General features: G+C 32.5%; 1 protein-coding gene across 6 annotated transcripts in view; it reads right to left on the bottom strand.

The window, feature by feature from the left end:
* The window catches only part of Bre1 (E3 ubiquitin-protein ligase Bre1), a 415493-nt gene that overhangs the window by 389412 nt on the left and 12254 nt on the right, over nt 1-13827 (bottom strand). For all 6 annotated transcript variants that reach the window (XM_090376128.1, XM_090376101.1, XM_090376124.1 and 3 more), the window contains exons 2-3: nt 10680-10777; nt 3910-4037 (exon numbers count right to left, since the gene is read on the bottom strand). In XM_090376128.1, the coding sequence (XP_090232254.1) occupies nt 3910-4014 (105 nt within the window). In that variant the 5' untranslated portion in view covers nt 4015-4037; nt 10680-10777. The remainder of the gene's footprint in view (nt 1-3909; nt 4038-10679; nt 10778-13827) is intronic.

Here is a 13827-nt window from a genome sequence, read left to right as displayed (position 1 = left end):
GGAACAAACTTCCATCTGGTGTGGTTAAAGTAAGTGGTTTGAATAAATTCAAGGAAGAACTAGACACTATTAAAGGAGATGGATAGGTGATACCTATGAAGTTCTGTTGTTTTTTTTCCCTTTCCTTTCTGATGCTGTATAAGCTTGCTTTCCTGAATCATTTGCCACTATTAACACTAATACCAGTCTATGTCTAATTGGGACGTCATAAACGTGATAACATTACATGTATGATGGCATTCTGTGATAATCACATTAAGTGGCAAGCACTGTATTACCTTTCAAAAGAAGTGAGATTCACACTGGTAAGAAAAATTACAACAGTTTTTCTAGGAAGTTAGACCAGTTAAAAATAAAAGGGGGAAACCACAGACCACTCAAGGAGAACAAATAGAGATTATAAATACCTTTTGTAAATACATAAGTCAAAAGGGCAAAGCAAATTTTTCCTTTGTATTTCAAATTAACTCACTGCATAAGTTTCTTGGGAGTGTTAAACAAGATAAGTGTTTTCCTAATGATTGTTGATTTAAAGTAAATCAACAGCCACAAGAGAAACATGTTATATTCTGGAAAGATAAATTTCTTATTAAAAAAATTATTACCTAAAGAACATGATTTGTACTACTGTATGATCTGTTCATCAACTTTGGGTGCTGGATTGAGATGGACATTGTGCTTCCAGAAAAAATGTATGCATACAGTTTATTTTGCTTGGAGTTATAAAAATCATTTACTTCTGTCCACTTCTTGACTTTGTTTATGGCTACATGAAGTTGACATTTCTATAGTTCACATGTTTTGTAAATGATATTTGGGATTTCTTCTGTTACTGCAGTACTCCTTGGGCAAAAAAATCTTGAAAGAGTGGTAAGCATTAGGACCCCGAAAATTTGTTGATAAAACATTTTGAATATACAAAGGGAGTTGCCTTTTTAACCCAAAGATACAGAATTCTTGAGAATTCTGTTATCTCTGTAAATGGAGATTTGAGAATTTTGTATCTCCAAGCATTTTTGCAGGTTTTCTGTACAGTAAACCCCCGCTATTCGCGGGGGTTACGTTCCTGAGGAATGCCGCAAATACTGAGTTATGGCTCCAATAGTAATAAAAGGGTTCCGTTCCAAAGTATGAAATATATAAGAAAAACTAGTCTAAAATTTTGTCTATGTATGTACCTTCATAATATGACTATGTACATAGACAGTACATAGTGAAATGCAAGCATATGGCATTGAAATGAAAATAAGAAACAATTTAATATTAAATGTAATATTTATTAGAAATTTCAAACAAATCTTTCAAACCAGCGCCTTTGCTAGCTAAAAAACTTATCCCGCCAGTGCTATCACCAGTTTCGCTAGTGTTGATAAAGGAGTTGTCTTTTCAGGAATGATGAGTGAACTTAACAGAATTTTATTTTGAGTTCGGTCTTCTATCCACAGATTTAAAGCTTTTTCCATTTTTTCTAATTTAACATCACGAGTTACAGAGCAAATTTTTGAAGCAATTAGCGCGTTTTCACGGACACTACAGCGGATATTTTCTTCCAATTTTTTGATTGACCGTACTGTTGACTCATTGATTTTATAATGTTTTGCCACCGAGGAGACACTTTCACCATTAGAATATGTCTAATAACTCAATTTTATTCGCTAAGTCATCACCTTCTTTGATCTTTTTACATTTCCCTTGTTATTCATAGCCATATTTTTGTACGGGTTAGAAAGAACTTGTCCACAATAAAGTCACTTTCTTCCGTTAACACACTTGAAAAAGTCTGTTTTACACTGCAAAACGGTAGATTTATCACTTTTGTAAGCATATCAATTTATAAATTATAAATTTATTCAATTTATAAGCATATAAATTAAAAGCAAACGACGAAACCTTCCATGACAAGCGCATAACACGTACTGAACAAGGATTAGCGAGAAACATCCACGCTCGCGATTTTGTCACCCCTCACCCACTACCCACCGAGCGCTGTTTTGACCGGGAAAGATAATTTTAGCCACGCCCATGTTTTTTTATGGCGGAAAATGTTCACTGCGCTTTAAAATTCACATTTTTTTAGGTTTCATTTTATATTAAATCAGCAACCGCGAATACGCGAAAAGCGGAGGTTTACTGTATAGTTTTTTAACTGTATTAATAGGCCTACAGTCAAATGGTTTTTCTGGAAACTAAATTATGTCGAACTAAGGAGACTTTTTTTTTTTTTTTAAAGAAATTGTGTAAAGAAAATTTTCTGCTGTTTTCCTAGATAGCTTAAGTAGAGGCAATTAACTGAGTCTGAGGTCTTTTCTTGATTTTTATTTTCAAGGAAAATTTTGTTATATAAATCAAGCAAAGCTACTTTGGATTGTCTAATTATAGACAAGATTAGACAGATAGCAGAATTATTACAAGATTATAGTTATAAAGATTATATGGATAGAGCTAAAATCTAATGGGTCTTAGAATGTGATGGTATTTCTCTTTTTCAAGAGTACAAAAGGGTTAGGGCTTCAAAGTGATAAAATACCACTGCACAATTCATCAACAAAACTGAACAGGTAAGAATCCAATAACACTGTGTAGCTAACCACAAACAATTGAGCACTTTTTCTGATGAAGTTACAGCTTGATATTGTAACATTATTTATTATTTGAGATTTTCTGGGGTTGAAGAAGTTTTAATTTTTCTTATCATTATTTGAAGAGGCGTCTAAGTCAGCAAAGCATCATTATACTGTTTGTAATTATGTATATTCTCTAGTCAGTTTGCCTGTTTGCTAAATGAAAAACCAAATTTCCAGGATATAAAATTATGCAACCCTCGTCTAAAATCGATTAAAGTCAGCAACATTGTGTGTGGGGGTGGGGGGGGGGGATTCTAAATAAAATTCTTCCCCATCAACGTGGGATTTGAACCCAGGTCTTTTCCACATGGTGCAGATAAACAATAATCATATCCACTATGCTAACCTAACCAAAGAGATAAAAGTAGTTCCAGTTTAAATGTTATGTAAACGTAATCTCAAATTGCAATGAAAAGTCTCTCTCTTTCATCAGAACTAGCTTACAATAATGGTTAAACTGAAGGCGGGAATCATATTTTAAACTTTTCACAAAGAAAAGTTCATTTCAATTTTTTTCCGCAACATATTACTTGAGGGGATGGACAGATGAGGTAGGGTTTTTTTTTGTGCTGATTCTGTTATAAGTTTACATCCTTGCATTATTTGCTACTACTAATATTAAATGCATACGTTAGAAATTTATTTAGAAATGCTCTGATTTTGCATTAAAAAATCTATTTGAATAGCCATTTTTAATAATAAGAGTAATTAATAACCAAAAGTATTTAATCATTTGTTCTTAATTTAACTCAACAAAGGACAAATTGGGAATGCAGTCCTCTGAAAGAAAAATGTGTGAATTTACTGCATAGTTTACAATCATTTGCTACTTAGTGGGTGTTGTAAATAAAATTCAGTAAGTTATAATGACAAATCCTATACTATCCTTTGAATGGTCCTCCTCTATTTAGATGATAACTGAGCCAAACAGAGGGATTATAAGTCACAAGAGAAAAAAAAATAAGAGAATACCATAGAAAAACTACCCAAGCAGTCAAGTTAAACATTTAAACATTTGTAGCAAAATTCTTGTTTTCTCTAACCATAATGCATTCAACCTGATTAAAAAAGAGGTAGGCAATTTTTATCATGGCTTTGTCACTAAATACTTTTAACAAATAATTAAGATAATCAGCTAACAGGTTCATTGATTCAATGAAAAATAAAAACAAATTAATTTCTTAAAACAGTTACAACTTCACAGATAGAAAATGTGTGGTTTGTATAAATACAATGAATTAAACCATTAAAAAAAAAAAAAAAAAAAAAAAAACATCTTACTTACCAATGTCGAAACAGAACCTACATTGCAGGGTTCAAAGTGAACTTTTTTTGCAGGATTCTGAGTGGAAGTTGGAGACTCCTGGGGAGCTGGTCTCTTAGAGGCCATCGTTCCTAGGAATCTTTAAATTTCTAAAGAATATGAAATGCACAATTTTTAATTATACATTGAATAATTCATACTGCTGCAAAAGAAATATGAATAATGAGTTAAATAATTTACGAAATACATACATGTTTAATTAAATATTAAATTTCAGAATATTATTTCCATGACTTATGTGGAGTCTGACAGACACCAAATGCAGTTATTTCTCCCTTAGGCTTTCCTAGGGGAGAAATAACTCCCCTAGGAGTTATTTCATGGGGAGAAATAACACCCCTAGGAGTTATTTCTCTCCATGGTGGTCATGCATGAAAATGTCTGCAGTGGGAAAAGCATTAATACAAAAAATATAAATGTTCGGTCATGGTGATCATGCATGAAAATGTCTGCATGACCACCACGACTGAACAATCTTCATATTTTTTGTATTAACACTTTTTGTAATAATGCTTTTCCCACTGAGGAAGGAAAACCCCTGTCTGAAAGCTTTGCTGATTTGTTTACTTTATTTTTATCTTATTTTAACCTGTCCTTTAACTTGTTTCTATTAAAGAGTTTTTACCTAAAACCTATGTTATCCGTTTTTTTCTCAGCAAGCTAAAATATTATTATAATGTTAATAATAGTTACTCGTCTAGATCTAGTAATGCCGTAGGTTATTATCCGATATAGTTTGCATGGGAACGAAAATAAAAACTTATTGTTCCTTCATTTGACTTCGCTCTTAAAAATTATGCAGAAAGTATCTTTTAATGATTTTATCAAAAAAATTTACACAAGTCTGAAGATATGTAACTCGGGCTTATGTAATTCAGGGACTAACTGTATAGCCTTTTTTTGCATAATTAAAATCAGGAGTATGTAGTGTAGTAAGCAATCTCTTGGTTCCAAGAAAGGAAGTCTTGCTTCAGCCATTCTATATCAAGTACTGGGACTGGTCAAACAATTTATTAAAGCATTGAATCCTCAAGCACATACCATCTATGCTTCCAAAACTGTGTGATGCAAAAGTTAAAGATGGTATGTTTATTGGCTCACAAAATGACTAATGATGAGTGAAATGTCTCGTATATTATGACCATAGCTGCCAATGTGACAAAAACCACACCAATAATTTCCCCAGAAATGAAAGAAAAGTAAATATGCAATACGATTATTATCAGATTTATTAACAATGTTTAACTTCTGTAAAACATTGTTAATAAATGATAGAGTATCAATCTTTGCAACAAGTAAAACAGAAAGCCCCAACCATTCATTTACAACTTTTATTCACTACTCAGTGTATATTTTTCGCTTTTAGTACATTTACTTTTGGTATTCATTTGTTTGTATATAGTATTTTAATAGTTTCCATATATTTTCTTTATTATATTTTTATTTCTTAATTCTCACTGTATATTTTTAATAAAGTTGATTTTAACATTTCATCAGTTACAGCAGTAAGTAATTTCCTTTATAATTTTCAAATACTACAACAAACCAAAACCATGGCAGACAAAAGGGTGATTCCATATCAAAGTGGCCTGCTTTTGAAGATGGTCTCTGCTCGATCATCTTCAATTTTGTTGAAACTTGGTGTAGATGTTTAAACAGGTTTCCAAAGAAGCTGTGCAAAAATTCAGTTCAAAATATAGTATGCTTGAGGCACCAGCACCTTTTTTGTGGAGGTCACTTGTGTTATGCGGAGCAAATCACAAAATATTTTCAACGTTTTAAGTGTTACTGTTGCATAACATTGAGAGGTAGTGCCTCTGAAACTTGGTATACCTAGTTAACTTTTGGCAGAAAATGCAAAACGTTTGGTGTCCAGGCTCAAAAACTTTCACATTTTTTTACAATGTGGTCTAAAACTGGCAACAAATTTAAGCAAAACTTTTGAAAGTCATAATTTGAAATAAAAACATTTGGTACCTTCTTCTTTGGGCATTCCATTCAGTCTAACTAAATATGAGAACTAAATTCCTAACTAAATATGAGCTCTTATACTTGTTTGCTCGCTGAGATATTTTCCTTCAAAGATACTCAAAATTTGACCTATCTTTAGGGGCAAATATCTTAATGTGGGATACCTTCAAACAACAAGAATCATGGTTTTTCAGTTTCGTGTCTTGCTACTTAAGGCCTAAAAAATGGCCTTAAACATTTTATATTTTCCACATAAATTTGCATACTTATTTGATGGTGAAGTTTCAAATCTCAATAAGGACAGAACTATTGCATTTACAAGAGTGAAATTTTCTGCAATTACTCTGCTCTTTGGTTTAAGAAGAAAGGATATATTGCCAATGCACAAAACAATCTGTATTTTTTACAATGGGAGTGCAAATGACAAGAAAAGAAATTACATGCGTTTCTTTAGTGCAAATTCCCAAGCATAAAGATGATGTTCTATTGATTTCTAAGCTTGAAAGAAGTTATAACCAACAAAATTTATTTAAAACACAATAAAATCAGAAATAAGCAGGTGAGTGTGAAGATATTGAATCAATGCTTTGTAATGGACTGGAATTTTTCATTGATGGTTGATATTACTACTTCAGGCAAGCTATTGTTGTTGTTTTCGAAGCTGGAAGATTGGCAATAATTTGTTGTTCAGGAATCCAAGAGCCTTCTTGTCTAGCAGGCCAGTGAAATGAGTGAGCTACTCCATGAGGATGCATGAAATTTATCAATACATCATGTTCTTCAAATGAAATTTCACAAATATTTCCAACCCACCAATTATTGTCATAAATACAGGCAATGTATTGAATATTGGTCTCACTAGTCTGATCTACATGAGTTACAAATGATGATGGTGTGTCATTTGATACTCTGCAAACATGAATCTGTCTTGCATCAATAGGAATTAAGTGATAATTTTCTCTTGTTCCAGCAATAGTATGACTGTCTATGAATCTTTTCTCTTGAAATGGCCTTACTTGCTCAATTTCCTCTTTAGAAAAAAAAACAGAATTTTATTCCAGTCACAAGCTTGTCACAAAATTCAAACATGTTCCTTGGTGTCAGGATTTGGTTTTCAATTGGGCACTGGAGACTTGCCATGGCTAGTGCCAAAGAAATTCCATTCAGCACCGATATCAAAATCCTTCTGATGATGACACAAGTTAATAAAATTCTTGTACTGAGCTGCAGAACCATCACTGAAGTAGTAAATGTGCCCGATTTCTGTCACGAAAATCTTCAAATATTCAATTAAGTTGGTTAGAAAAACATGCACTGCAATTGTGTCACGTCGAAGGCAGTCACTGATTATGCAGAAACTTATATTCTAAAGTTCAACATCCTTGTAATAAATGACAAATGGATGCAATGTAGCCTGGCTATTCTCCCAGTGAAACCCTTGAACAGCATTTTGCACAACAAATGAATAATTTTCTGCAAAATCCATCAAGATGACCAATTCTCCTGTCATTAGGTTTTCCTTTGTTGACTGCAAATGGTAGCTTTGATGTTTAGCAATGTAGTGATGACAGGAAAGGTTAAATATCTTTGTACTTAACTCTTAAATAAAATCTTCTGTTGTTAATTGCTTTGTGTCCAGTGTATCTCTGTCAGTGTGTATCCATTGCTTGAATTCAGTAATATCTTCTGGTTCATTGTTTTCAAAAATATTCTCTAGAAACTTTTTTAATTCATCTATTCTTGGACATTTTTCACACCAATGAAGCATACAATCTTTTGACTCCAAATCACAGACTGTTTTACCAATGAGAACCTTGTAATCATATTCAACAGGACTTGCTGCTAGCATTAAGTTGACATTTTGATGGATTGTGCATACACATACAGAATGTGTTCCTGGTGCACCAACTGGGATACACCACTTGGGTCAAGTTCACAAAATTTAGAAAATCCAATGTCATATCCATTTTTATCTCGATAAGTTATAAACATTTCCTTCAATTTGCTGAATAGTAGTCATTTTTGCATTTTTATTCCATCTGCATTTCTAATGGAAATGTAATTTTTCTTTCCAGGGCATATCTGACTAAATTCACCATCTTCAAAAAATTCCATCACCTTTTGCTTTACTTGCTCAGAAAGCTTTTTTCCAGGTATGGCCATGATTCCTTCTTCTACTTTAAGTTTTCTAGCTTTCTTGACCATTCTTTCTGAGACATTGTTTTCTTTATGAGTGAACTAGTGTTAATATTTGAAGTATTTCTGAATGACTAGATACCATCAACTTTTCTTTCAATTCTTTCAGCAGTTCATTGTAATGTAAGCAATTTCCAAACTGATGACTTGCATTTGGCTCCATGATGTCATTTGAATCCAAGGACCAACAGATGCAATTTTACTGGCAATTATATCTTGTACTTGACTTGCCTTCCTTTTGGCATAGTCTTGTGAGTCTCTCTTAGCCATTCGCTGAAATTTCAGAGGAGAAATACCAATAGCCATCAAACTTGTGTTCAAGCTTTCAGTCACATGCATTTTGCCATCATGGTCTGATCCAGATGAAGTTGATGTTCCTGTTGCTGCTTTTCGGATGTTAGACTCTTTTCGGCATGATGGGCACAGCTTCTGGCCTGGTTTTATGTCTACCTTTGTTAGGGTCTTTCAGGTAGTCTGCCATTGACAAATCAATTGGTTGTAAACTTTTTTCACCATATGATTTTTCTTCTGGAGAGGACTGCAACATGAATGCTGCAAAAATTCAAATTTTGTCAAAAGCAAAGCTTCATGATGTAGACAAATTGTGTCTTCTTCACCCAGTTTTAATCCACAGTGTCAACCTATCAGCTGTTGTTCTTCAAATTCTTTAAATAATTTTAACCCAGTTTTGGGTGTATAGAAAATCACACGACATTATCACATTTCATATGGATGTGACATCCATATGACTGATGATACACGAGTCCAGCTTATCTCCAGCAAAATCTTCTGATTCCATGGCTTTCATACTGACTAATAAGTGGACGTTTCTGCAAGCAATGAAAACTTAATTAACTTTATTACAGTCAAACAATAAAAAATAGAGGAACAAAATAAACAAACTGTTCGTCATGAAGATAAAACACTTAATAACAGCATAGTTCAAATATCAGATATTCATACTTTTTTGTATGATTCTAGAATATTCCAAAGTTCTGGAATATTCTAGAAAGTTCATCAGTTTTTTTTGGAATTCGAGAATATTCTATAATTCTTCTAGAATATTCCAAAATTCTAGAATATACTCTATTTCTAGATTATTCTAAACATTAGGCAGGATTAAGGAAATGTTCTGCGACAAAAAAGATCTCACAAAATAACAATACAGCACATAAAACTACTTGATGTTTAGGCTTAATTTTAAGGCCTTAAGTGCAAAGACACAAAACAGATAAACCATGATTCTTGTAGCTGAAACTCTGCTCTTTCCATTGGGGGCAAAAACAAGAGAATTGAAAGTGTCCCACATTAAGATATTTGCCCCTTAAGATAGGTCAAATTTGACTTTCAAATTTTGAGTATATACTTTCAAGTATACGAGCTGATATTTAGTTAGGCTGAATTCATGCAGTTGGTAATCATGCAAACGGAATGTCTAAAGAAGAAGGTACAAAAGGTGTTTATTTCAAAGTTATGACTTTCAAAAATCTTGCTTAAATTTGTTGCGAGAAATATTTGGTACCAGTTTTAGACCGTATTGTAAAAAAATGTGAAGGTTTTTGAGTCTAGACACCAAGAGTTTTGCATTCTCTTCCAAAAGTTAACTAGGTATACCAAGTTTCAGAGCACTAACTCTCACTGTTATGCAATAGTAACACTTAACTTTGAAAATTTTTTGTGATTTATTCCACATAACACAAGTAACCTCCACAAAAAAGGTGCTGGTGCCTCAAGCATACTATATTTTGAACTGAAATTTTGCACAGTCACGAAACCTGTTTAAACATCATTTGAAACCTGTTTAAACATCCACACCAAGTTTCAATAAAATTGAAGATAGTCGAGCAGGGACCCCTAGGCCACTTGACATGGAATGACCCAATTCAGCATAAATTCCTTTTTTTCTACAATTGTAAAAGAGGTTCTGTTCTTTAAGAACGTGTGTCAGATTTTATAGTAATGCCTCTAAGAATGGATGTTAAATACTTACTGTGGAATCTGGCTAGTCATTTATTTGTAGAAAGAACTACCAACTATATTACAGACAAAAGTTTTCTAAAAGGACCTAGGCAAAATTGCAGAAGCCTTTGCAAGAAAGCATGCCAATACCCATATTATTTCATGGTGGTAAGACTGAACATATACATAAGCAAGTCAATAACCATTATCAATTTAACTCCAAACTTGCTGAACTTACTTCTCCTTGTCTTCATTTATTCCTTCTACTTTTGTTCTTTGGAACAACCTTATTTCTTATATGGATTTCTAAAAAATTACAATCTACAAAAATTTAAGTCCGATATCAATGGGCATCTCCTGCCTTCTCAACCAATAAATGGTACTAAAATTCCAATAACCTTTTTTTAACCAGAAAGAGATATCCAAGTATAAAATAATGTTACATAGTAACAAATACCTTCCTGTAAAAAATGTTTTTCTTACAGGATGAATTATGTGATATTTTGCTTGCATGTCAATTTTACTAAGAAGTTCCAGGAGTTATTTATAGAAAGTGTGGTAATGACCATGCAATTAATAATTGCTAATTACAGAATTCTACTCACCAATGATACTTTTAAGGAACTGTACTCATTTTATCTACTCTTGTTCACTTCTTCAAAATAAGCTATCCCTCCACCAAACAAAGGTTTGAAGATGCCTACTAGTCAAGTAAAAAATAGCAGATTGTAAATAAACCAAATATGATATTAATGAAGATGTTAGAGGAGGAAGCCATAAAATTAATGCAAAAGTGATTGTTTGAAAATAGAATGACATTAAACTGCACAATTTCATATTTGGAATAATTTTTTAGCAGTACCACTAAGATGGCATGATGTAAATAGTTATTTCAAAAGGTTTCTGTACCTATATATCCACTTAATAGGGAGCCATACAATCCTGAAAATTTGGCAATGTAATTTGTAATAGTTATTAAATCATCCCAAAATAATTATGCGGTGCACTGTCATTTCATTTTAAAACCAAATTTGAAAATAAGTTTGTTTCAAATTTGGTTTTATATTATTCTTACAGTAAAACCTAATTCACATTAACATGGAGAAGAGGACAGTCAAAATTATAAAACATGGTTATGCATAAATATATTCAAGTTGTAGTTCATACAAATACGTAGATTTTTTAGTAATACAACATATGTGAACTTAATGATATTATGATACAAATATGACAAAAAGAAGGAAAATTTTTGAAAATATTTACATTCAAAACAAAACCAAATAAAAAGAAAATCTCAAGCAGAACATGAAGGCTGCAATATTTCTTAAACAATAACCTTTAATTTAATTAATGTGCCACACATAAGTAACTACAAATTTAATCATGAAGATGGTCCGGTTATATGGTCTTTTTTTAAGAAATCAATTTTCTATTGAGTAACAATGCTACTGTATTACAATTTATGATATTGTACTCCATTTCTCTTAGAGCATAAAAATATTTTTTTTTGTCAGAATTATCAAATTAATTGCTTCATGCTATTTAACCCTCTCCTCTTTTCCACCATTTGTTTCATCTACATTTTTACTTGAAATGCTGTTATTTATTTTGTTACCATACACTATTCATATTCATCTTATAGCTTCTTACATTAACCAAATTAATATCACTTCTGCCACTGCTGTGCAACAGATCAACACTCTTCATCTTCAATTATATATAAGAATATCATCGTTACTAAACAGCTATAGCAGAACGTCAGTTATCCGGAATATCAATTATCTGGAATAATTTCAAAGGCTGATTTTTCTTCTTCTTTTTATTAATGGTAGCATTTGAGACAAATGTTTATTATGTTACAAGAGTATTTCTGTCTTGTTTTTTTTTTACATTGTATATCTAGTGAAATGGTGGATTAGGGCTAAGGGTTTTCCTTGGAAACCATGAGTGATGGAGTTTAGTCATTCGCTTCAGTGAACTCAATTTTACATCACATATTTTGTTCTCTTCATTTCATATTAAGTTTAGTTTAGCTCCAGATTCGGTAAGAATAACATCGGCCAGAAACTGTGCAACTGATTATTTTTCTCAGTTTTTTATGGTAAAATGTCAACAAAAAGAAAACGTGTCATTTTAACATTGCAACAAAAAACGGAAATTATTAATAGAATTAAAAAAGGTGAAAATATAGGAAATCTCACCAAAGAGCTTAATGTGGGGACTTCAACAATTTACGACATCAAGAAAAATTCCAATGCTATACAGGATTTGTGTCGACTATGGATAGTGAAGCTATCCGACTATGGACCTAGCAGAAAAAAGACAATGTCGAAACCTGAAAATGCCACTTTAGAGAGTGCACCTTATTTGTGGTTTCTTCAGAAGTGAAGTGTAGGTGAGCCAGTGTCTGGAGCAATGTACTGTGAAAAAGCATTAGATATTAATCGAAAATTAAGAGGTGATGAAGATTTTAAGGCATGCACAGGTTGGCTGAAAAACTTTAAATTGAGACACGGTATATGTGAACTAGATATTCAAGCCAAAAAACTTTCAGCAGACGAATTGGCAGCAGCATCCTTTAAAAGTAAGTTTGCTTCAGTTATAGCAAATCACGAGAAAGAAAATGTTTATAACGTTGATGAGACGACTTATTATGAAAAGCATTACTGAGAAAAACCCTGTGCTTGTTATCAGTAAGTTGAAAAAACTGAGAGCATTTCAAAATCTTTCTAATTTTTCTGTTTTGTATAAAAATCAGAAAAATGCCTGGATCGAAATTTATGTTTTCCGAGACTGGCTTATAAAATTTTTTATTCCTGAAGTTAAAAAAAAAAAAAAACTGGCCAAGTTTTACTTCTATTAGATAATGCACCTTCCCATCCACGTGAGAATGACATTAACAGCATTGATCCAAATTTTCAAGTTTTATTTTTCTCTCCAAACGTGATTTCTCTAATTCAGCCTTTAGACCAAGGCATTATTGAGACTTTTAAAAGGTTTTACAGCAAAAGGTTATTATAACATTTGCTTCTTCTTGGCAAAGATTCATTAAGTATCATTTTGTTTTATAAAAATTTGAACATTTTGTAATCAGTTTTTATGATTTCTATAAGGCATGGAACGATGTTTCTGAACTAACACTTGCCCGTGGATGGTGAAAACTCTGGCCAGAGGCTGATTCAGGAACAACATGCAGCGAAAATATTCAACAAAACTCACTCCCGAAGGAAGAATTTGTTAAAATTCTTTCCATCATTCCTGGATGCGAAGATTGTGATGAAAAAGACATTGATGAATGGCTTTTATCAGATGCCCCGATCAAGGGTTTCAAATGTTATCAGATGACGACACTGTCTCTGATCATTTGAAAAAAGAAACTTCTGGGGATTATAGTGAAGAAGAGAAAGTTCCCATCAAAGAAAATCTCCAGGGCCAAGTAGCAATGCTATTGTGTCATTAGAAACAGCACTGAAATGGGCAGAAAACCAGGAAGAATCCCAACTTCCATCTGATGTGGAAGTTTGTTCCAACAATCAACCGCCCACTGGATAAAGCCAAACTTAATCAACCATTAGATATAACCAAATGGATATTGTTAAGGAGCTTGAGAGATTTAGCAAGAAAAAATGTCACAACAAACAAAACAAAAACGATCGAACGTTATTTTAAAAAATTACTTTACATTTTTTTTCACATAAAATTTGCAGTAAAATACTTATCCAAATGATACTTATACTTATCAAAATTAAAGAT

Source organism: Mastigoproctus giganteus, chromosome 1 (assembly GCF_048544385.1).
Source record: "Mastigoproctus giganteus isolate SK-2022 chromosome 1, ASM4854438v1, whole genome shotgun sequence".
In the NCBI taxonomy this organism is placed as follows: domain Eukaryota; kingdom Metazoa; phylum Arthropoda; class Arachnida; order Uropygi; family Thelyphonidae; genus Mastigoproctus; species Mastigoproctus giganteus.
The sequence above is the reverse complement of the archived record's forward strand: the minus strand, read 5'-3'. Positions and strand labels throughout refer to the sequence as shown.